The sequence below is a fragment of the Tiliqua scincoides genome, chromosome 5, assembly GCF_035046505.1.
Source record: "Tiliqua scincoides isolate rTilSci1 chromosome 5, rTilSci1.hap2, whole genome shotgun sequence".
Classification (NCBI taxonomy): domain Eukaryota; kingdom Metazoa; phylum Chordata; class Lepidosauria; order Squamata; family Scincidae; genus Tiliqua; species Tiliqua scincoides.
Window position 1 is genome coordinate 121,138,262 of NC_089825.1, and position 21,189 is coordinate 121,159,450.

The 21,189-nt window shown below is 46.5% G+C and overlaps 1 protein-coding gene across 1 annotated transcript in view; it reads right to left on the reverse strand.

The window, feature by feature from the left end:
* Positions 1-258: 258 nt before the first annotated feature.
* Positions 259-21,189, reverse strand: part of PRKCG (protein kinase C gamma) — a 44,252-nt gene continuing 23,321 nt past the window's right edge. The window contains exons 3-18 of the mRNA XM_066627688.1: positions 19,534-19,616; positions 17,728-17,839; positions 17,479-17,610; positions 14,441-14,597; positions 12,597-12,731; positions 12,162-12,249; positions 11,821-11,850; positions 9,553-9,690; positions 7,527-7,700; positions 6,423-6,514; positions 5,419-5,481; positions 4,965-5,103; positions 4,362-4,442; positions 3,356-3,463; positions 2,746-2,886; positions 259-489 (exon numbers count right to left, since the gene is read on the reverse strand). Of these exons, the coding sequence (XP_066483785.1) occupies positions 259-489; positions 2,746-2,886; positions 3,356-3,463; positions 4,362-4,442; positions 4,965-5,103; positions 5,419-5,481; positions 6,423-6,514; positions 7,527-7,700; positions 9,553-9,690; positions 11,821-11,850; positions 12,162-12,249; positions 12,597-12,731; positions 14,441-14,597; positions 17,479-17,610; positions 17,728-17,839; positions 19,534-19,616 (1,904 nt within the window). The remainder of the gene's footprint in view (positions 490-2,745; positions 2,887-3,355; positions 3,464-4,361; positions 4,443-4,964; positions 5,104-5,418; positions 5,482-6,422; positions 6,515-7,526; positions 7,701-9,552; positions 9,691-11,820; positions 11,851-12,161; positions 12,250-12,596; positions 12,732-14,440; positions 14,598-17,478; positions 17,611-17,727; positions 17,840-19,533; positions 19,617-21,189) is intronic.

The following is a 21,189-nucleotide window of genomic DNA, read 5'->3' on the forward strand; positions in this document are numbered from 1 at the left end:
CCCTCCCTATATATATAGTATGCATACACTGGTGTGCATGCTCTTTCTTAACCGTGCCAGTTTGGTTTTGCCTAATGGAGGTATGGGAAGGAAGCAACACACCAGAGGGGGCAGTTAACAAAATGTCTCCAGGGGTCATAAAGTCATGGTTGGGGTTAGAGCTGGGCTTGGAGCTGGAGTCATGCTCTCAGGAGCAGAGTTCTATGGGCAAGGTTTGGTTGAGGGCTCTTAGGGTCAAAGGTCACCAGGGTCTTGTTCTCACACTAGGGAGGTAGGGGAAGGGAGCATCCCTGTCGGAGAGAGGGGCATGCCGGTTGGGGAGATACTTCCCGTCTGCAATGTGGATGGGTGCACAAATTCGGGGTTGATGTAAGTGAACCCCTGGAATTCACTCTGGTCAATGCTCGCCAGGACCAGTTGGTCTGGAGGAGTCAGCGCTGGCGGTGCTCGTGTAAAAAACTTGTCAAAGTTTTCACCACTCCGGCCACACTGAAATTTGTGGAGAAGGAAAGTGAAGGGTAAATGGAGAGATGAAAGGAATGAGGAAAAGGAAAAGAGAAAAGGAAAAAGGAAGAGTTAATATATATATTTTAATGAACACTCCTTTCCCCTCCCCTTTTTTTTTACTTGCTAAAATTCTAAAGAGTTAAGCTACTCAAGCTGTAGTCCTACACATGGTTATTTGGGGAGGAGGACCTACTGAACTCCATTGAACATTTCTGAGACTGCATAAGATTGCATTTTAAATTACATTACTGGGGGGGAGCCAATACAAATTCAGTTTTTAACCAACGTATTTTTTTTTCTTAACCTTTTGAGTTTTGTTTGACATATATTTTAATCTCAAGAAAGAAATGGAAAGAAAAAATAGAAAACTTGAAAAACGTAATTATTAAAACTCTGAAAAGCAAAAAAATATAGCTATTAAAGGTTCTCACTTTTGCATTTGCATTTTGGGGTGAGAGAAGAGGGTATGGAGCAACGACATCTTTGATGTGAAGGTTGTTTAAAAATAATGCCATACGATATTGAAGTGAAACTCCATGCCAAACAAACTTTTGAAAAAAGGCAATATTTTAAAATGAAAAGAAAAACCTGGCATTTGAGAGGCACACATCTCCATTCTCAATTTCCATTGTGTTGCAACTGTGATATTATTTTCCCTTTTGAATATTTGTGAGGGAACAAATAGCAAAAAAGAAGGTGAGAATCAGAACAAAACAAATTGAGTCTTGGTTATCATGAGAACATAAGAACAGCCCCACTCGTTTAGGCAAAAGGCCCATCTAGTTCAGCTTCCTGTATCTCACAGTGGCCCACCAAATGCTTCAGGGAGCACATAAGACAACAAGAGACCTGCATCCTGGTGCCCTCCCTTGCATTTGGCATTCTGACATCGCCCAATTCTAAAATCAGGAGGTTGCACATACCCATTATGGCTTGAACCGATAATGGATTTTTCCTCCAGAAACTTGTCCAATCCCCTTTTAAAGGCATCTAGGCCAGATGCCATCACCACACCCAGTGGCAAGGGGTTCCACAGAATAATCACACACTTTCATTAGAGAAGGTATTGAGAACAAAACGGCTAATATTATAATGCCGTTGTACAAATCGATAGTAAGGCCACACCTGGAGTATTGTGTCCAGTTCTGGTCACCGCATCTCAAAAAAGACATAGTGAAAATGGAAAAGGTGCAAAAGAGAGTGACTAAGATGATTACTGGGCTGGGGCACCTTCCTTATGAGGAAAGGCTACGGCATTTGGGCCTCTTCAGCCTAGAAAAGAGGCGCCTGAGGGGGGCATGATTGAGACATACAAAATTATGCAGGGGATGGACAGAGTGGATAGAGAGATGCTCTTTATGCTCTCACATAATACCAGAACCAGGGAACATCCACTAAAATTGAGTGTTGGGAGAGTTAGAACAGACAAAAGAAAATATTTCTTTACTCAGCGCGTGGTCGGTCTGTGGAACTCCTTGCCACAGGATGTGGTTGTGGCATCTGGCCTGGACGCCTTTAAAAGAGGACTGGACAAGTTTCTGGAGGAAAAATCCATTATGGGTTACAAGCCATGATGTGTATGTGCAACCTCCTGATTTTAGAAATGGGCTATGTCAGAATGCCAGATGCAAGGGAGGGCACCAGGATGAGGTCTCTTGTTATCTGGTGTGCTCCCTGGGGCATTTGGTGGGCCGCTGTGAGATACAGAAAGCTGGACTAGATGGGCCTATGGCCTGATCCAGTGGGGCTGTTCTTATGGGTAAAGAAAATTTTATTTTGTCTGTTCTAACTCTCCCAACACTCAATTGTAGTGGAAGTTCCCTCGTTCCGATGTTGTGTGAGAGGGAAAAGAACATCCCTCTATCATTTTTTCTTCAGTGGGCATGACAAGGGTGGTGTGAACAGAAGTGAATGTAGAACCATATGATATGGTTAGATATGAACAGGCATACATACTGCATCTGCCAACAGACAGATGTGCAATAGTAAAACTGACTGCATGTTTGGCGTTGCACATGTGAACAAGTGCAGGTCTTTATGCAAGGCTGTGCCTGAGTGGATATATGTGAAGCAATGCATGCTATTAACTGATGCATGCAAGACTACATGTGAATACCAAAGGTGTGGGGGTGTCAGAACTCTGCTTGCCACATGCATAATGTGACACAATGTGGCTAGGTTACATGAGTCTGCTTTGCTGAATTTGCTTGAGCTAGTTGGGGACTGAAAGCTACTTACTGGCCTGGGAGTGAAGGGTGGAGGGATTTCCAGCTGCTCCAGCCTCTCCCAGTCCATCCAACGGAAAAAGCCATGTTCTCGAATATCGCGTTCCCCCTCTGGTCCCGATCCCAGGCGCTTCAGTGGATGTTTGGTCAAGAACTGGGGAAAAGGAGAGAAGTTCACTAGCAAGGCCCTCATCTTTTTCTGAAGGGACACGGGCTCCAATCCAAGGCCATGTGGCTCAGGGCACCATGGGCAGGCAGCCTTTGTTTGCTGAGACTGTGGAGTGCTTAACCCCCATCCACTTCTGCTGATTCTCCCCTGCCAAAGTTCCCCCTCCAGCTGTTTTTCCCTTTATCCAAGGTTACTTTCAGTTTTAGAACCAGGCTAGGAAAAAGTTAAAAATAGCTGATGTTGGAGAGAGGCATTTGCAGGAATCACTGGATGGAGGAAAGTTTAGGTATCCCCCACCTGCCTGCCACCACCAATATTAGAGTGACAAGGAATTCATGGAGTTAGGGTGCCCAAGTTTGTCTTGTAACATCAAGTTTGGCCTTTGGCACAGCAGGAGGGAATGGGAGAGGGGCTGCTCCTCTTAGGAAGATGCCAGTTCTGATCCAGGACTCACCCCCTTGCAGATGGAGACGGCCTCTCGTGAAAGAGATTTGGGATAGGACACTGTGTGCTCCATGATAGATTGGAAGAGTTCATCTTCATCTTCCCCATCAAATGGTGGCTGTGGGTAGAGAGAAGAGGAACAAGAAATGTGAGATATACCTCTCCCAGTTTAGCTATCTTCAGAAGCCAGATTGTGGGTGGAATTCAGTCCATGAAATACTTTTCATTTTGGAATCTTGGGCCCGGCTACTCTTGAGCTCCTTCACAAGGATGGTGGAAGCAGCAATAGAGAAAACGTGAGGTACTTGTGCTTCCTGCTTCCACCTTTCCAAGTCTCAGCCAAAGGAGGAACAGCACACCTCCCCTAATGATTGCACAAGGAATGCACAAGAATCATACTTCTTCTTTTCCAGAGGACCTCCCAATCCTATCCAATGTTTCAGCAGTGGCTTAGCCATGCCAACAGGGTGTGTGCTGCATCCTGCAGTGCGGGTGCGGTCATGGAGGCCTCCTCAAGGTAAGATAATGTATGTTTCCTTACTTTGGGGCTGCACTGTGGTTGCATCCGTGCTGGAAAGTTAGATAGGATTGGGCCCTTAGTCTAATCTCTTAGGATCTCCTCTGTAATCCACTTTCCATAGGATTCATCCCAGGACCCTCTTACTAAAGCCATGCTCCTTGGAATCTAGAGTGGTCACCGCCATACCATCACAGACAAGGAAAGCAAATGACTCCCATGACCCAGCTACCCTTGTGAAAAACACAAATGGGCACACACAAGTAGTGCCTATTGCTCAGCCCATAAAATCTCCACTGGGATTATGCTTTTAATATTTATTATTTTAGAACATTCTCTGGGAAAATATAGAACACCAATCCCCATCAGGTTCTTGCCATCACTGAGATCCAATATTCCCTACTTACATATTGCTAAACTTCAAGTCTCCTATCAGCACAACTTCCTTTAATACCAAAAAGACATTCCTTGAATTGGAAGAGGCAGTGAGCACACTCACCTGGCCAGCTAACATTTCATACAGAAGGACACCAAATGACCACCAATCCACGGACTTTCCATAAGGCTGGTAGGCAATAATCTAAGGAAGGGGAAAATGGGAGATTAGATTGGAGAGCTGGAAACCAGGACTCATGGGTCCTCTGGAAAAGGAGTGAGGTCAGCTGGGATACTATCTTCATTCAATATCTCAGTTCAACCCACCCCCACCTCCCAAGGCTCTGTGGGGTAAACAAGAAATGCCAGGGGACGGGGAGTGAACTTCCAATACCAGACATGTGCTGGGCTGGGGAGAAAAGTCCCTGCTTTCCAATTAACGTTGTTGAATAACCCCAAGCTCTAGTGCCAAGAGAGAAGATAGAAAGATATACCATAGATCTGCATAAGGGAATTACAATAACAGCAATAAAAATAAGTTTGAAACCAGGAGTCCATTGTTTCCAGAAACCAGTAGGTCTTGCCTATGTTGTTCAGAGGTCCTGGAAACATGGACACTGGAATACTCTTGAAAATGAATTTTGATGAGAGTAGGAGAAGCCCCATATTTTATAGAAGGGATAGTTGATTTGTGTGATGGAAGTAGAGAACTAGGAGGGTTCTGTACCTCTGGAGCAATGTAGTCAGGTGTTCCACAAAAGGTCCGGGTGGTGACACCAGGAAATATGTCTTCTTTACACATTCCAAAATCTGTGATCTTAATGTGACCATTGGCGTCCAACATTACATTATCCAGTTTCAAATCCCTGGGCAGGAAAGACAGAGTGAACGATCTGCCGACCTCCTGTCACCTCACTAGAGGGCACCAGATTACAGCTACATTTATGTGGTTCAAGAGGACAATCTGGAAGCAGAATCTGGGCTATGAGTCCTGAGCTTGATATTGGAAGGACGGTGTGCTAGAGTGGCTTCAACCGCTGTGTGGAGGCAAGAGAGAATGGGAAAGAAGGGGAGAGGTTGGAGCCCAATGTCCAGGATTCTCTGGGAAATTTGCAGCAAGGGCTGGAAGGACTATGATCTAAAGTGCAGGCAGGCGTGTACAGGGGAGAATATAGACTCACCTATAAATAATTCCTTTATTATGCAAGAAGAACAGACCAATTGCAATTTCTGCAGCATAAAACCTGTAAAAGAAAAGGTCAGGGAAGAGAGAATGGCATCTTACAGGATCATCAAATGAATTCTTTTGGTAGCCCTGAAAGCTGCTTTGCATGTTGCATTTGAAAAATACAGGCAGGTGCATTTTCTAGCCAAGCTCTTTCAATATCTGGAGCTTTCCCACCTATTATTCCTTTATATATATTGGCTTCCTGCAGCAGGCACCTGGAAAATAGTCAGCTTTTGAGCCACCATTCACACATTACTAGGAACATAGGCTTTCTGACCCAAGTCATTACCACATGGTGTTACCACATGGTAGTGCAAATGTTCATTCATTGGATTCTAAGGGTTTGTCGTTATTTCTGTAGTATCCTCACCAGGCAGGGTGTTTTACAGAGTGATAACAAAGAGACCAGCTCCTGCCCTAAGAAGTTTACAATCTAAAACTTAGAGCAGGGAATGCAATAGGGGAAGCGGAAAAAATGGAGGCAAGGAGAAAGCAGGGGAAAATAGGTGATCTGTGCAAACACACTAAACTCCCCCACTCTCACCCTGTGCACACCTGCATTTAATTTAAGAACATGCCTGAAAATGAAGCATGCATTGTTTCCTCCCCCCCTTTAAGCATATCCCAGAATGTTGGGAGTTCCCCCCCCCCCGTGTCCTTTTAACCTGAAACATGTAGGACAAACAAACAAAGAATTGTCTCCCATGGTGACTTTGACCTCCTTGGGTATTCTGGGCGTTGTGAGGGTGGTGATGGATGTTGGCCTTTTTGCAAGCCTTGGAGAATTAACAAATGATTTGAGGACATTTCTGAACAGGCCCTGCTCTTAAGGCCTGTGTTGATGGAAGCCCTCAGATCATGCCACCATCCTTTGGGTTGAGGAGACGGTTTATATACAGGGGCACACAGGCAGAGAGAGATCTGTTCTCAGTCAAGCACTCAAAGAGACTCACGTACATAGCATGAGGTTCCTTGAATTTTCCAACCTGCTGGATGTGATACATGAGGTCTCCTCCATTGACATATTCCATCACAAAATAGAGCCGATCCTTGAAGAAAAAACCAGGATGTGCCCGTTACCAACCCAGACAGACAAAACAAAGGAACCAGCTAATGCACAATGCTCTCGTCCCTCTCCTTCCCTGCCACTCTGGGCAGGTAATACAGCAGCGCCATTTACAGTCCAGTTCTATGCAGCTGCTACACTGGCCACCAAATCCAGTGCAAACCTCATTGCATTGCCTCCTTTTGTCTCCTTCTCACCCTGCTCTCTGCCCTATTTCCACCTCTCCGCTGGCAGGGTTGTGCTGGTGGCCAGTCTGCACCCCACTGGAGTGCGGCTTTCCAGCTGCCGCACTGGTGTCCAAAAAGCAGCCACTGGTGGAGGGGCTTCTGCAATGGCAGGACAGTCTTTGCATTGTGGTGGAGAGGCTGAGGGGTGAGAGGGTTAAGGCTTACCTGTACATGTGGGCTGCTGCTGCACACAGCCCCCTATGGGACTCCTCTGAGCTACATATGCTATGTTGCTGGCATAGCACGTCAGAGCCACTGGGGGTGTATCCCAGTTTGGCAAACGGGTTCAGGATCTAGAAGCAGCTGACTGCCTCATCCCGCCCTCTTTTCACCCTGCTCTCTGCCCTTTTTCCACCGCTGCTGGCAGGGTTGCACTAGCAGCCAGACTGCACCCTGTTGATGGTACACAGTTGTCCAGTTGCTGCACTGGTGTCCATGCAGCAGCTGCTGGAAGAGGGGATTCTGCAATGGCAGGGCTGTCTTTGGCGTGCCTGACAGCATGCTAGTGATTCCCAGGGATAGGATTTGGGACAGGATTTGGTTAATTAGTTAATTAACCAGTTAGATAGATTAATCAATTTACAAACATTTCGATATACTAATGCCCTAATTGGGCAACAAATGCATAGTTTTTAAAACTGCTAACCATGTTTAGAAGACGCATTCCCTCCATAGAAGGTAACTTCTAAGTATACTTGCATGATTAAACAACAAAGGTTTTTTTTTAAAATCAGGTGGCAGCCCCTAGGAGGTAACCAAGGGGATTACCGCAGTTTGGAAAGTAGAGTGCAGCTGGGTTAGGAAATGTGGACGCTCCCCCATGGCCAAAACCCGCTTTTCCACCATAGTGCATTCAACATCATCATCTTGGATGATCACATCTTTCTTCAAGATCTTGATGGCGTACAGCTCGTCTGTTCCACGGCGCTCAGCCAGCATCACCTGTGGAGAGAGAACCCCATAGTCTTGATGCTTTCCGAAGAACCACCCCAGCAGCCAGAAGAAAACTCCAGTGCCGTCACAGCCCCCACCCCACCCCCTTTTTGTGGCACGGCTTTACCCAGGTTGCAGGGAAGGAAATCTTTTTGGCTTCTTTCAGTGGCAAGCCAAATTGGCAGCCCCCATTTTTAACTCCCAACGCTAAAGAACAATGCAGGAACATCTCGGCCATGTCCAATCCTTATGCAGAGCCAGAGGGAGAACATCAACAGTGCACCCTGATAGATCTGTGCTGATGCCAGATTTATTCTACTGCCCTTCCCACAAAACTCCCCTCTCAACCCAATCAGGCAAGAATTTTTAAACAAGCAAAAAGATGATATGATAGCGATATTGTATTCCTTGGTGTGCACACGTCTCTTTTGCCCCATTGTCATCCCTGGTCAAACAGATTTCATAAGTTTTGGGAACACTTCAATTTATTCATTGATTATGTTTTCATCTTGCCCTTTCTTCACATTGCTCAGGGTAGCAAATGTGGCTCTCCCCATCACTTTAAACAATAACCCTGCAAGACAGGCAATCTGGAGAGACAGTGATTGGCTCAGAATTCCTCTGTGGGTTTCATGCTTAGTGGAGATTTGAGCCTGGGTTTCCTTGGTCTGACACTCTAGCCCCAGCTCTCAAGTGTGATGCAGCGCACCACACCTTCAAAGACTGAAAAGAGACAATGGTGGGATTCATGCGCAAGCCACCGGGAACAATGCTTCTGCCCTTCAATACTGAAAAAGGTAGTTTTGGTCTCCAACCCAAAGGGTTTGCCCAGATGATAACAATGCCGTTGATTTTTTAAATTCAAAGTCTTAAAATAGTATTTGCCACAGTATTTGCCCCCAGGATAGCTTGTTTGTAATCTAAAATCAAAGAAAAATCCTCTGGGTATATGCACGCTCCAGCACCAATGAGGGGGAGCACACAGCCTCCAAAGCACTAAAGAACTCCAAAGAACTAAAATGAAGGCCACCTCCTCCTGTTTGGCTTTGTCGACCCTCTAAGATGAGGTAGTGCAAGCAGGCCTTTCTGTACGTCCCATCTCCTTCAGAGGATGTTTGATCGGCACACATGAAAAAGACTGTGGAACCAGTCATCTGGTTTCCTTCCAAATGGTATTCTAACTAGTTGGTTGCTGAAGACATTTTTATTCTGGCAAGCATTCAGCCTTCCTGAGAGTTTACTCTCCTTGACTGCCTCAGATTTTTAGAAATTTTGGCTGCTCCTGCCAGTTTTAGATTTGCTTTTGGTGTTGCTTTCTGTATCATTTTTTACATAATTTTTTAGGCTGTTGCAGTAGCATAGCAGGTGGGGACAGTCTGCCCTGGTGCACAGGCCGGTGCCCTCCTGGCTGCCCTCGTATCTGAACGGCTGCAAACTGCAGCCCCCAGAAGCAATTTGTTGATTGTGTCGTCAAGTCACCGGCAAACCGCTTCTGGGTACTGTGCTTTGTGCTTGTATATTCCAGGTGCCAGAGGGCCCAGGCCGCTGCTCATTGGCACAGGGTGTAAGGGGGGTGTTGTACAGTGGGGGGGGGGTGACATCCACCCCAGGGAGATCATGCATTGGCAATGCCACTGAACTTTTTAAATTTACTAGTTGCCTTGAATATTTTTCACCGAATTCTGGGGCAGGACTGCAGTGGCCTCATAACCTCACGTGCCAGTTATTCTTTTTCTCATGCTACATCTTCAAATGCAAATGCAAATGCACTCCCCAAAACATGTGTCACCATGTAAGAACTTGCACCCATAGAGCACCTCCCCATGCACACTCATCCCTTATAGCCTTACAGCAGGCTCACCTTGCCAAAGCTGCCTTTGCCCAGCACCATGAGAAAGTTGAAGTCAGAGATGTGAAAGCGGTTGGTGCCAAAGAATCCGCCACGCTTGGGGTCCGTTGGACTGGGGGACGGTGATGGGATGGGGCCATGACGAACCTTCTGCAGGGTACATGGTGGAAAGAGAAAAGGAAACACAGATGTACACAGTCGTGATCCACCACAACTGTGCCACCGCAGCAGCATGCTGACCTACATCAGTCAATATAGTCTGGCATGTGCACCCCTTTCAAAGTGTTACTGGAATGGAATCTGCTGAGTTGCAGAAGTTTTCTAAAGAATGTATGTTCTGTGCATGTCCCACAATTCCTAGAGAGGAGAGGGAGTTTGGGAAGCGTGTGCATGAGCAGTAAAAGATTTGTAGCACATGAACAATTCCTCATAAACACCTTAAAGCAGGATCTCTGGACAATCTGTGGGAACGCAGGCATACAATCGTCTCCCCTGCAGACAAGCACTGAACAAAGGGAGAGTGCATGCCTTCCCATGTTGATAATGGATGAATAGGGCTCATATGTGAGGGTCAAACTAGATGTGGTGCAGGAGTTCCATAGTTGGAACACCTAATATCCTTTTAGTCTTCTAAAAGGAGTTACAGAGATGAGGGGGAATTCTATATTGGGGCCTTGGATGGAGGAAGTGGGTGTGTCATGAATATGTACATGTTAGGCCTAGGTTAGCATGTGGAGCCTGAACCAAACTAAGTCAGTAAGGGAGAAATGGCTAGCAGTTCCCAGATGCAAGAATGTGAGTAAATAAACAAGAATTACAACCCCTTGGAATGTTTAACACCTTAGTAGCCTGATCAAGCAGAATGGAATGCAGCTATGGATCTCCAGTTGGGAGGGGTAAGAACTAAGAGGGCAAGCAACCAGGTCAACTTTAAGAAGGTTCTGTCCTCAAAAGTTTCTGATTGGACAGTCTAAATAAGTATGATGTCACCTCAGCACTATTAGCATAAGAAGTATAATATTGAGTGCCCCAAGGGGTGTGCAGGTGCCTTCTTGGACAGAGTTTTTGGGTGCAACATCCTGCACACTTGTGAGCTCCAATTGTCCAACATGGGCACCTGGCCTCATAGGTAGCCTGGAGCTAAAAGATCTACAAGAGAAGTTGACCCAGGTGAGAGATAGGGACTAATAGAGATAGCCAGCTAGCTTTATTATTTTATTGCTGATATGGTTCCTAGATGTTTATGCCTCTAGCATTTGCTGCCTTACTGTAACTTTATGTAAACTTATGTACTTAATAAACTAAAATCTCTTTTACTAAGTTGTTTCACTGTCTGTTGGGGACAAATATTCAGAATCCTGCCTAGCCGTTCAGCAAACTACCAAGTGCTCATTGAGGTCTAATAACTTGAGGACCGAAGCTCTAATTGGGGAAAGAGCTCAGTGCCTGCAAGGGATAGAATTAAGCCTAGAGGGTCTCAGTATCCCTGGACTGAGGCACTGGCACACCACTGGCACTGGTGGTGCTCCCTTATCTGGTGTGCTCCCTGGGGCATTTGGTGGGCCGCTGTGAGATACAGGAAGCTGGACTAGATGGGCCTATGGCCTGATCCAGTGGGGCTGTTCTTATGTTCTTATGTGGCAGTACCACTGGACAGGGGGGCCTTGAGGGCTTTAGGGTTCGAGAACCAAGAACTCTGAGCACCCCAAACCCCCCTAAGTTTGCGACATGGTGGTATAATACTTTGCCCCCACTGACATAAAATGCAATAAAATGCCCTCCCTACTACTATAACCAGATACTAATGGTTATAGAAATTTAAGAATGTAACTGGTGCTGCCTCTGAATACCAGAAACTGGGGACAATCAAACAACAGGGGATGGCTTTCTCCCTTATGATATACTTATGAACATCTCATGAACCTCTGGGTGACCACTGTTGGCAGAAGCAGACCTTTGGCCTGACTGTAGACACTCTTAGATCATTATCATTATTACTGTAATTTGTAAGCCGTCTTGGGAAAATCACATTTTTAAAGGCAACAAGGGCAAACTTCCACCTAAGGCTTTTTAAAGCCCTGATGACTGAATGTACGTTGAGGTCCTACTTGCTTCTCTTCTCAGCTGGTGTACAGTTTGGTGATGCTGATGTGGCCCTCTTCATGTGTAAGACCCTGGACAATTCCCATGTGCACACACTACTAAAAATAGGCTTGCCTCCACCTAATTCCATTCCATCAGGGAAAACATGGAAAAAAGCAATTGAAGAAATCTGAGTACCTCATAGAGCTCCAGAGGAAAGTTGCAAGCCTGAAAGTCAAAAACACCAAGTCTAAGACAAATGCACAAGTAACTCTATCCCATCTTATCTCCTGGTCAGAAATATCCTCTCCAATTAATTCATGGCCAGCTAACAATCTGACCACCAGTTCACCCTCCCTTCAAATTCTTAAAGAAAACAAGTGATCCCTCCTTATTCCCTTCCCACCCTTGCTCCTTTGATCACAACAGCACCCCTAGCTGTGGAATTGTGTGCTCTTTGTGTTTGGGCTGGGCATACAGTGTGGGAACGGGGGGGGGGGTGCAGATCCAAGTGATGTCAGGGAGAGCCACAGGGTTACCTCAAATTTCTGCAGCAGCCCACAGTTTTCTGCATCGGCCACGGGGACACTATAATATTCGCCCTCCTCCTGATTGAGCAATTTGTACCTGGGACAGCCACACAGACAGGGACATTGGGCAAGGAGAAGAAGGGAGAACAAGAAGAGGAACAGAGGAGGGGAGTGGGTTGGGAAGATGGGTGCAGCAGAGGAAAGTAGAAGGAGACAGTAAAGGAAGAGCGGAATGAGTGAAAAAGGATAGATGTTTGATGGAGACAGTTGCAGATGGGGATGGAGATAGATAGAGAAACAGATCCATCAAGGCAAACAGATAAAAACCCAAAGAGACGCAAAGACGGACGGGGAAAGAGAGAGAAAATGAGCCACCAGTGGTTCCCTGAGCTACCCCATCATCCTCTTCCATCTTTGTTTCAGCTTCTCCAAATTTCCCCTTACCAGCCTTCCACAGGGCCCTTGAAAAGCTCAGAGACTCCAAAGGACATGGCTCCCATAAAGTCATTGCGGGTTGTCCTGTCCCAGTCCCACACCTCAATGGAGAGACGTCGCTCCATGTCACCTGGCTGAAGAGTGCTGGGGAGAGGGGAGGAGCACAGAGGAGAGATTGGGGTAAATCAATGGCTATTAGGCATAATGATTATATGGAACCTCCTTGTTGAGAGGTGGCATCCCACTGAATACCAATTGCTGGAGGGAGCAGCAGTGGGAGAAGGCTGTGTACTTGTGGGCATCTTGAAGGTTTCACAATAACAAGATGGATTCTGGAATAGCTAGACCTTAGCTCTGATTCAACAGGGTGTGCATGTGTGTCCCAGATGACCTGAACCAGATTTGGACCACAGTGTAGGGAGGGACTCTGAACTTTTTGCCCCAACCAGGGGCCCAGTCTGAACCAGCCCCCACATCCCCACCCCAGGTGTTATTTGCCCCAAATAGCAGTTGGGGATGTTTGGGACCATGGTGGAGGCAAACAGTTATGCCCTCCAAAAGGTGTGCTCTTAATCCATTTCAGGTCCCTCCACAGTTGCTATTGTGTGGGGGGGGGAGGGGGAGGGACAAACACACAACGGAAAATCACATTTTTATTGTAACATACACTTTGGTCCCAATTTTCAGTGTCTAAATTGACCAATCCTTTTCCTTCTAAGGCAGTAATGCTGATCAGTGTGACCCCGGGTTCAGGGATAAAGCTTAGTGCTTTCAGTATTGCATTTATTGGGCTTCATTTATTGACTTCAGTGAAGGGATCTGCTCTTTTTTGATTCAGTATTTAGACTGCAAATGTAATCAATACATAATCCATTAACTCCTGTTCACCTCTCCCACACATCTAAGCAGACCAGTGATGTATCTAGGCAGGTCCATGTATGCAAGTTCTCTGAGGTGACACAGCTCCTAGGTGGTTTTCTCCAAAAGCCGGAACTGACATTTTTAAGATCTTCCAGAGGCCGAGGCCTGAAAATGTCACGTCCAGTTTTTCAAAGAAACTTGAGCTTAGAAGGTCAGGCTTGCCCCGGGGTGGCACAGTGGTTAGGACTGCCACTGATGCAGACCACCCAGGCTCATAGCTTGGATCCTGTGTGCAGGAGGAGTAGCTTGCAAGTAAAGCCAAAAGCATGTTTTTGTTTTGAGGCATGCAATCTTAACATAGAACTTTATTAAATTCTAATGTAAACCATCGCTGGATTTTGACAAGATTATAATGCATGGCTAGGATTTTTATTCCAAATGAGAAGACACTGGCATGGGCTGCAGTGAGAAAGAAGGTGGCCCTTCGTACATTCAGCCCCTGTATGTTGGCAACCTTCAGTCTCAAAAGACTATGGTATCACGCTCTGAAAGGTGGTTCTGGCACAGCATCTAGTGTGGCTGAAAAGGCCAATTCGGGAGTGACAATCCCTTCCGCATCGGGAGCAAGTGCAGTCTGCCCCTGGTCTGTCTCCCTGGCTATGGGCCTTCCTTCTTTGCCTCAGTCTGTTGGCCAAGTGTCTCTTCAAACTGGGAAAGGCCATGCTGCACAGCCTGCCTCCAAGCGGGCCGCTCAGAGGCCAGGGTTTCCCACTTGTTGAGGTCCACTCCTAAGGCCTTCAGATCCCTCTTGCAGATGTCCTTGTATCGCAGCTGTGGTCTACCTGTAGGGCGCTTTCCTTGCACAAGTTCTCCATAGAGGAGATCCTTTGGGATCCGGCCATCATCCATTCTCATGACCGAGCCAACGCAGGCATCTGGAGCCCTCAAAAAGGGGAGTGATCTAAGCTTGTTCCATACATTTGAGAACTTACAAAATGAAAGTTTCGTTCCACAATGGGTTGAGGGTGGATCTAACCGTCCGGGTCTTCTGCTTCGTTAGGTTCTTGGGATCAGGAATCAGCTTGAGTTTCACATAGGGATCAGAGAGACCATTGGGATCCATTGGGATCAAGTTAAGTGCTTCGCCAACTGACAACAGAAGAGAGGGAGCGGGGAGACATGGAATTAGCTTCCAACAGAGTAAGTATGTTAGGAGAGGGAGAGTGGGTGGGAAGACAGACCTCCTGCGTTCTCTCAGTGGGTTGGGGGGAGGTTCTCTTGGCTTCTATTCCAGGCCACCTGCTGTTGGCCGTGAAAGCTGCTTCAGCAGCAATTGCTGCCACCCTCGTGTGTGTGGGAAAATAGTAAAAGATAGTAGAGGGGTGGTGGGTGAGGAAATCCCTTCATGTCAAGAAGCAGCAGCAGCGGCGCAATGGCTTTCTTGTCACCACCTACGTGCTGGTTCCAGGAGGGCGAAAGGGAGTGAAAAAGTGTGCAGGGGAAGGTGTGAAAAGCAGAGGCAGTGGATGTCAAGCTCTACAGCTCGGAATAGAACCCAGGCGTTCTAGCTCCCAGCCTCCTCTCACTCAAACCCACATTCCACCCAGGCAGATCCAGGCCCTCCTGCTCCCTAGTCACTAGCTACCCAGCTCTGCTTCACCAGACTATCTTCCCTTCTGCAGAGCCCAGGGCAGAGTTACAGCCCTATCATCTGTCTGTCTTGTTTGCTGAATTTTCAGAGAGCTACAAAGAAAGGGAAAAGGGGGGAATGCAGAGAAAGAAGTATATGCTTTAGGTGCTAAAATACGTGTGGGGCTGTTGCATGATATTTGCACTCAAACAAAGGAAAAAAGAGACTCTGCACTGAGGCAGACCTAGTTTCGGAGCAGAATCCTGTGACCCGTGTGCATGAGCTGTGCAAATCAAGCAACGATGCATATATCTGCAACATTTACTCAGTTCTTGCCTGCTTTGGGGACAGGGAAAGAAAAAGCCATGCAGAGCAACCCATTCTGGCTCCAGAACATTAAAAATCTACTCAGGTTCACTTTAGTCACTCTGTTCGGAGATTTCATCTGACTGTTAGGACCTGTTAGCTACCAGAGACAAAATCTAATGAAAATGAAAGGGATCAGGACTAGGAAGAGACAGGACACTCTGAGGAAAACCCATCACTGCTGGGACACCAAGAACAGATAGCAGCTAGCTCCAACCAAGCTTGGACCCAACTGAACAGTACCTGCTTGGCTACATGAAGCATTGCATTCCAGAGCCATTACACAGGTGGAGGCATTCTGAATGGCCTCTATGCTTCTCTTATGTCTTAAAGTATGCAAGAGTAATGACTGCCAAGATCTCAGAAACCAGGGTAGGAGGCTGAGCAGGGCTCAGGGCTTCAGTGCTCTTAGCAACCTTCCTTGTGACAAGCAAAAAATGGATTCTGGAATGCATAGTCTGGGCTGTGTGTGTCCCAGCTAGACAAGAAGATGCACAAATGGAAAAGCAGCCCTGGGAGCTGGACATTTGGAGTACAGAAGCAGTGGGGGAGGGTGGGGAAAGGACACACTTAACCCTTTCCTTCCCCCACTCATTGCCTCGAAAATTGCTCCACCAAGCTCTTGAAATTAATCAGCAGTAGATACAAGTCAGATAAAAATAAAGTACTTCTCCACAAAATGACTTATGGAATCTGCAGTCACAAGAAGCCGTGATGGATACTCGCTAAGGTGGATTTAAAAGGGCAGTCAGGCAAATCTATGGAAGAGGATAGGGCTAACTAGAGCTCATGTTGGCAACCTTCAGTCTCGAAAGACTATGGTATCGCGCTCTGAAAGGTGGTTCTGGAACAGCGTCTAGTGTGGCTGAAAAGGCCAATTCGGGAGTGACAATCCCTTCCACACTGGGAGCAAGTGCAGTCTGTCCCTGGTCTGTCTCCCTGGCTATGGGCCTTCCTTCTTTGCCTCTTTGCCTCAGACTGTTGGCCAAGTGTCTCTTCAAACTGGGAAAGGCCATGCTGCACAGCCTGCCTCCAAGCGGGCCGCTCAGAGACCAGGGTTTCCCACTTGTTGAGGTCCACTCCTAAGGCCTTCAGATCCCTCTTGCAGATGTCCTTGCGATAACTAGAGCTATTAGCCATTATAAATAATTGAAACAATCCAAGGCTTTGTACCCCTGAATGCCAGTTATGGGGATTGGGTGGTGGAGGGACATAAAGGGCAGTGAGGAGATGCTACCTTCCTGCTCTGCTTGTGGATTTCTTGGGAAGGCACCTGCTTGGCCATTGAGAGAAACAGGGTGCTGGATTAAATTGATCCTTGGGCTAATCTTGCAGGGCTCTTCATATGCTTTAGCACTATTGCTATCACCCATGGAGCACACAGACAAATTTCCCTTTACAAACACATATTTCAAATGCATGAGAGGAGCCATTTGGAACAGAAAAACCGCAAGCAGGGACCCCCTCCCCATTTCTCCACTTCAAATTCTAACCTTCCAAATCATCTTCTTTTTATCTTTTAAATGACATCAGGGTTATCATATACTTCTTTGTATGTTACATTCAGTTAGTCCTTTAAGAATCAACTTTAACAGCCCAAACATATCTGCTTTCTTTTTTTGGGGGGGGGGGGGCAAGTTTCTAATCCTCACACACTATACAGGTAAACTTTGTGGCCAAAGACTGAAGCTTCAGTGGTTTCAATCAGTCACCCTGCAACATCAAGTTTGGTCCTTAGATTTAAGAGACTATTATCAGCAGCATAAAGCAACAGTAGAGGTCACATCTAGCTTGCCAATAGCCTAGGCATTTTAATGTAGTAGAAGAGACAGAATTGAATGTTTATTGTGAAGGCATTCCACAGCTGAAGCACTACCACAAAGAAGACTGTAATCCTGGAGCAACCCACCTAACCTCCAACACAAGAGCAGGGCACCTGATGAAGATGTTAATGAACTGACAGGTTCATATGGGAGAAGCTGGGTGTTATAGTTCCTTCTCTCCCCCCACCCCACTTCTACCACCAACTCTTACCTGTCACACGAATCTCATCACTTCCAAATGTTTCAATGTGAAGTTGCAGCCGTCCCCGGCGTTCTGTATGGTCCACACCACACAGGCTCGGCACACAATGGACACAACGTTTGTGCACATTCATCTCACAGCCTACAGGGGATAACAGAGGTGGGTGGGTCAATTGGAACCAAACAACCTTAGACAAGAGCACATGACTGTTGCAACAGACCACACAACAGGGGTAGGAAAGGGGGAATGGTTACTCACAGGTGCATTTCATCCCCTGGTGCACCAGACCATAGAGAAGTGAGCCACAATGATCGCAGAAGGTGGGGCTGCTGTAGCTATGAATTTTAAATTTATGCTTGTTCCGGGGATCCTGCAAAATGGGAAATACACAGTAACGCATCATAAGTGAGAATGGATTCAGCCTGGACATTATTCTCTAAATGTGCAGAAAAATACATGGGCCCTGCTCCCAACTCCCTCCCACACACCAGTCCCCTTCAGAAACCTCTCCATTATACTTTTGTTCAGAGATTCTTAATACCTTTACTCTTTAATTTGGTGGCTGAATGTGAGAACACATATAAATTAAAATACTTGTGAAAAGCAAATGCATAATCCTGAATGCAGATATGCAATTAGCACCTGAGTAAAAGGCACATTTTTGTGTCAGTGCTCACAGTGTGTAAATAAAGGTGAGTACATGTTAGAAGAGGGTACATGGTACATATTTCCTGACTACCAGGAAGCCATGCTTGACAGCATGGGCCAATGAAATGCGTACACTTTCAGACTTAGGACACTTCCTTGTACAGAGTCAGACCACTGGTCTACCTGGTTCAGTACTGTCTACTCTGACTGGAAGACACTTTCCAGTGTTTCATGCAGAGGTCTTTCCCATCACCTGCTACGTGACCCTTAAGCTGAAGATGCCAGGGATTGAATCTACCACCTTATGCATGTGCAGTATGATTTCAGGGACACAAATCAGTGTGTGCACGTCATGCAAAAACACATTTAAGTGAGGAGCATAAGTGAGACTGCAGCAATAAGAAATTGTTTAATTTCATTAATGAATGCATAGGAAGGAATACAATGGGTTGTAAATTCTAAGAACATAATAAGAACTATTTTAGGTTAGACAAAAGCATCCTGCCTCTCCCAGTGCAGTGGCCAACCACGCACCACTGGGAAGTCATTTAACAATAGGGGTAGAAAGGCAATAGCTCTCATGAATCCAGTTGCAACCCAGCAACTGATCTTCAGCAGCAAACTTCATTTGAACCTGGAGGTTCCTTTCAGCTATAATGGCTAATAGCCAAGAGTCCTGCCTTGAAGGACATTGATGAAGTACACACAAAGATCTACAAGGGAATCTTCCTACAAGAGGGGTGCACATGTGAAATAAATATACGTCACTCCAGCATGGATGCATGAAGTTGTGTATGTATACACATATATCTGAAGGTATGTCCAGAGATGGTTGTGTAAACTTGTGCATGCACAATAGTGTGCCTATCACTGGCTAGTAGTCACGATGGTTATGTGGAACCTCCATGTTCAAAGGCAGTATACATCTGACTGCCAGTTGTTGGGAGTATAAAATCAGGAGGGAACTATTGTCTTCATGTCCTGTTTTTGGGTTTCCCATCAGTGTCTGGCTGCCTATTGTGAGAAATGGAAGCTGAACTAGATGGATTTTTTATCTGATCCAACGGAGTTTGTCTTCTGCTCTCATGTGTATAAATGGAGCAGGAAAGCCGAGAAGCTGAGTTCTCTCTCCCATTCTCAGGCATTCCCTTGGATTCCAGGCCAAGGACATCTGTGGAGAACTGGGACAGTGTCAGAGCATGAAGATATTTGCTTTCTCTGTCAAAAGCAGTATAAATAGCAAGGAAACCGGGACGCTCACCAGGAGTGGCGGTGAGTCCTGAAGTTCTGGTTCCTAAGCCTTCCCCACAATATTCCACTCTCTAGAACCACACACACACACACACACACACACACACACACACACACACACCCTTCCAAGAAGCCAGGAGATCTGGGGTGACAGGGATCACTTACATCTGTTTGGGGTCCTTTCCCAGCTCCTGGACACTCAAAGGTGACAAATTCATGACATCTCTTGTGCACGACAAAGCTGCAAACTGAGGAAGGGGACAGAGTGAGGGAGGGCGAGAAAAAAAATGGTTGAAAAAGAACAAGATGGATGTTGATTTACAAACCAAATATGGGAAGGGAACAGGCAGAGCAGGAAGTGAAGAATGAGGGGAGAAAGAAGTTAACAAACAGAATAAAATAAAGGAGAAATTGTAGGCATTAATACAGTGAAGTTAATGTCAGTTTGATATTCAAAACAAATCTCTGAGGCTCTCTATACTCAGCTAAGCAACTGCACATCTGGTGCAGTATATACAGTAGTCTTTTCTGCCTGGTGGTGGCTCTTCTGGAGTATAAATCAGGGTCCTTTTCCTAAATTCCTAGCCCTGTTATTTTTATATATATTATAAAAAGTTGGAGATACTGGATTGAACAGAGGACCATGCAAAACAATTGTTGTTTTGTCTGGGCCCCTTCTTCATAGTATCCAATCTTGAGTTGGCCCAAGACTCCTAGCATCGGAGGGGGAGTGCTGAATGCCACCTCCACCTCTTACCTGGTGATGTATTAGTCCCTCCTCCTCCCACTGTCAAGGCTGGGAAGAGGAGAACGGAGTGGAAGAGGAAGTGTAGAGGAGGTTAGAGTGGTGAGCTAGAGCACTGACTGACCACTCTCTTCTCCACTTCCTCCTCCACTCCATCCTGCTCTTCCTTTTCCAGTCCAGGGAGTGGGAAGACAAGCAGCAGTGGAGGTGAGTGGATGGACAGAGGAAGGCAACCCCTGTTATCTGTTGCCTTAGGTGACTACCTCGGTTGCCCTCATGGATGGGTTAACCCAACTTGTACGCCAAATGAAATGCTGTGAAAAAATGCTCTTGGTTTCTGCAAACGCAACACAATTACTACAGCAGATGAGAGTCCCATCTTCATCCAAAAATCCTGCGCTGAAAGAGAAAGGAAAAAAATCCCACCCCTTTACCACCCAAATGTGAGTATGCCAGGATGACTAAATGGTGCTAACTGGGTAACCAATATGTGCTAATTAGTCTTAATTATGGACCTGTGTTCCCAATTTATGTCTAAGTGGCAGAAGTCTTCTACAAAACCCCAAGCAGCTGGAACCCGTAGAGTGGGATTTCTGGGGAAGGGAGACCCGGGGGTGCAGGTGCAGGGTAAGAGGTGATTTTGCTCTCCCCTCCCTTCCTTCTCTCCAGCCTTCAGCATCTTCAGGCCTGAGATTTGGAAGATGGGTCTCCATGGCAACAGGCGGGGGACGAATCCACAAGCACCCAGCATAGCAGGGGAAGGGATCAGGCCGAGTCAGAGGAAGGGGGCAGGGAGGATGCTGCTCAGGCGTACACACGGAGGGAACCCAGGAGTCCTGGCTCTCAGACTCACTCTGCCTTAAAAATTCCCACCCCTTTCCTTTACAGAGAATAACATCCTGCTATCACACACTGGCTGCTTTCCTCTTCCAGAGTGCCCAAAAGTCCAACTTCCTACTGATCTCCCCCTCCCTCATTACAGTTGCCACAGTCTAAGATGCCCTCTGTCGGGTTGAGATGCCCTCTGTCGCTGGTGGGCTTTCGCAATTGCTTGATCTACCAGCGATAATGAGCAT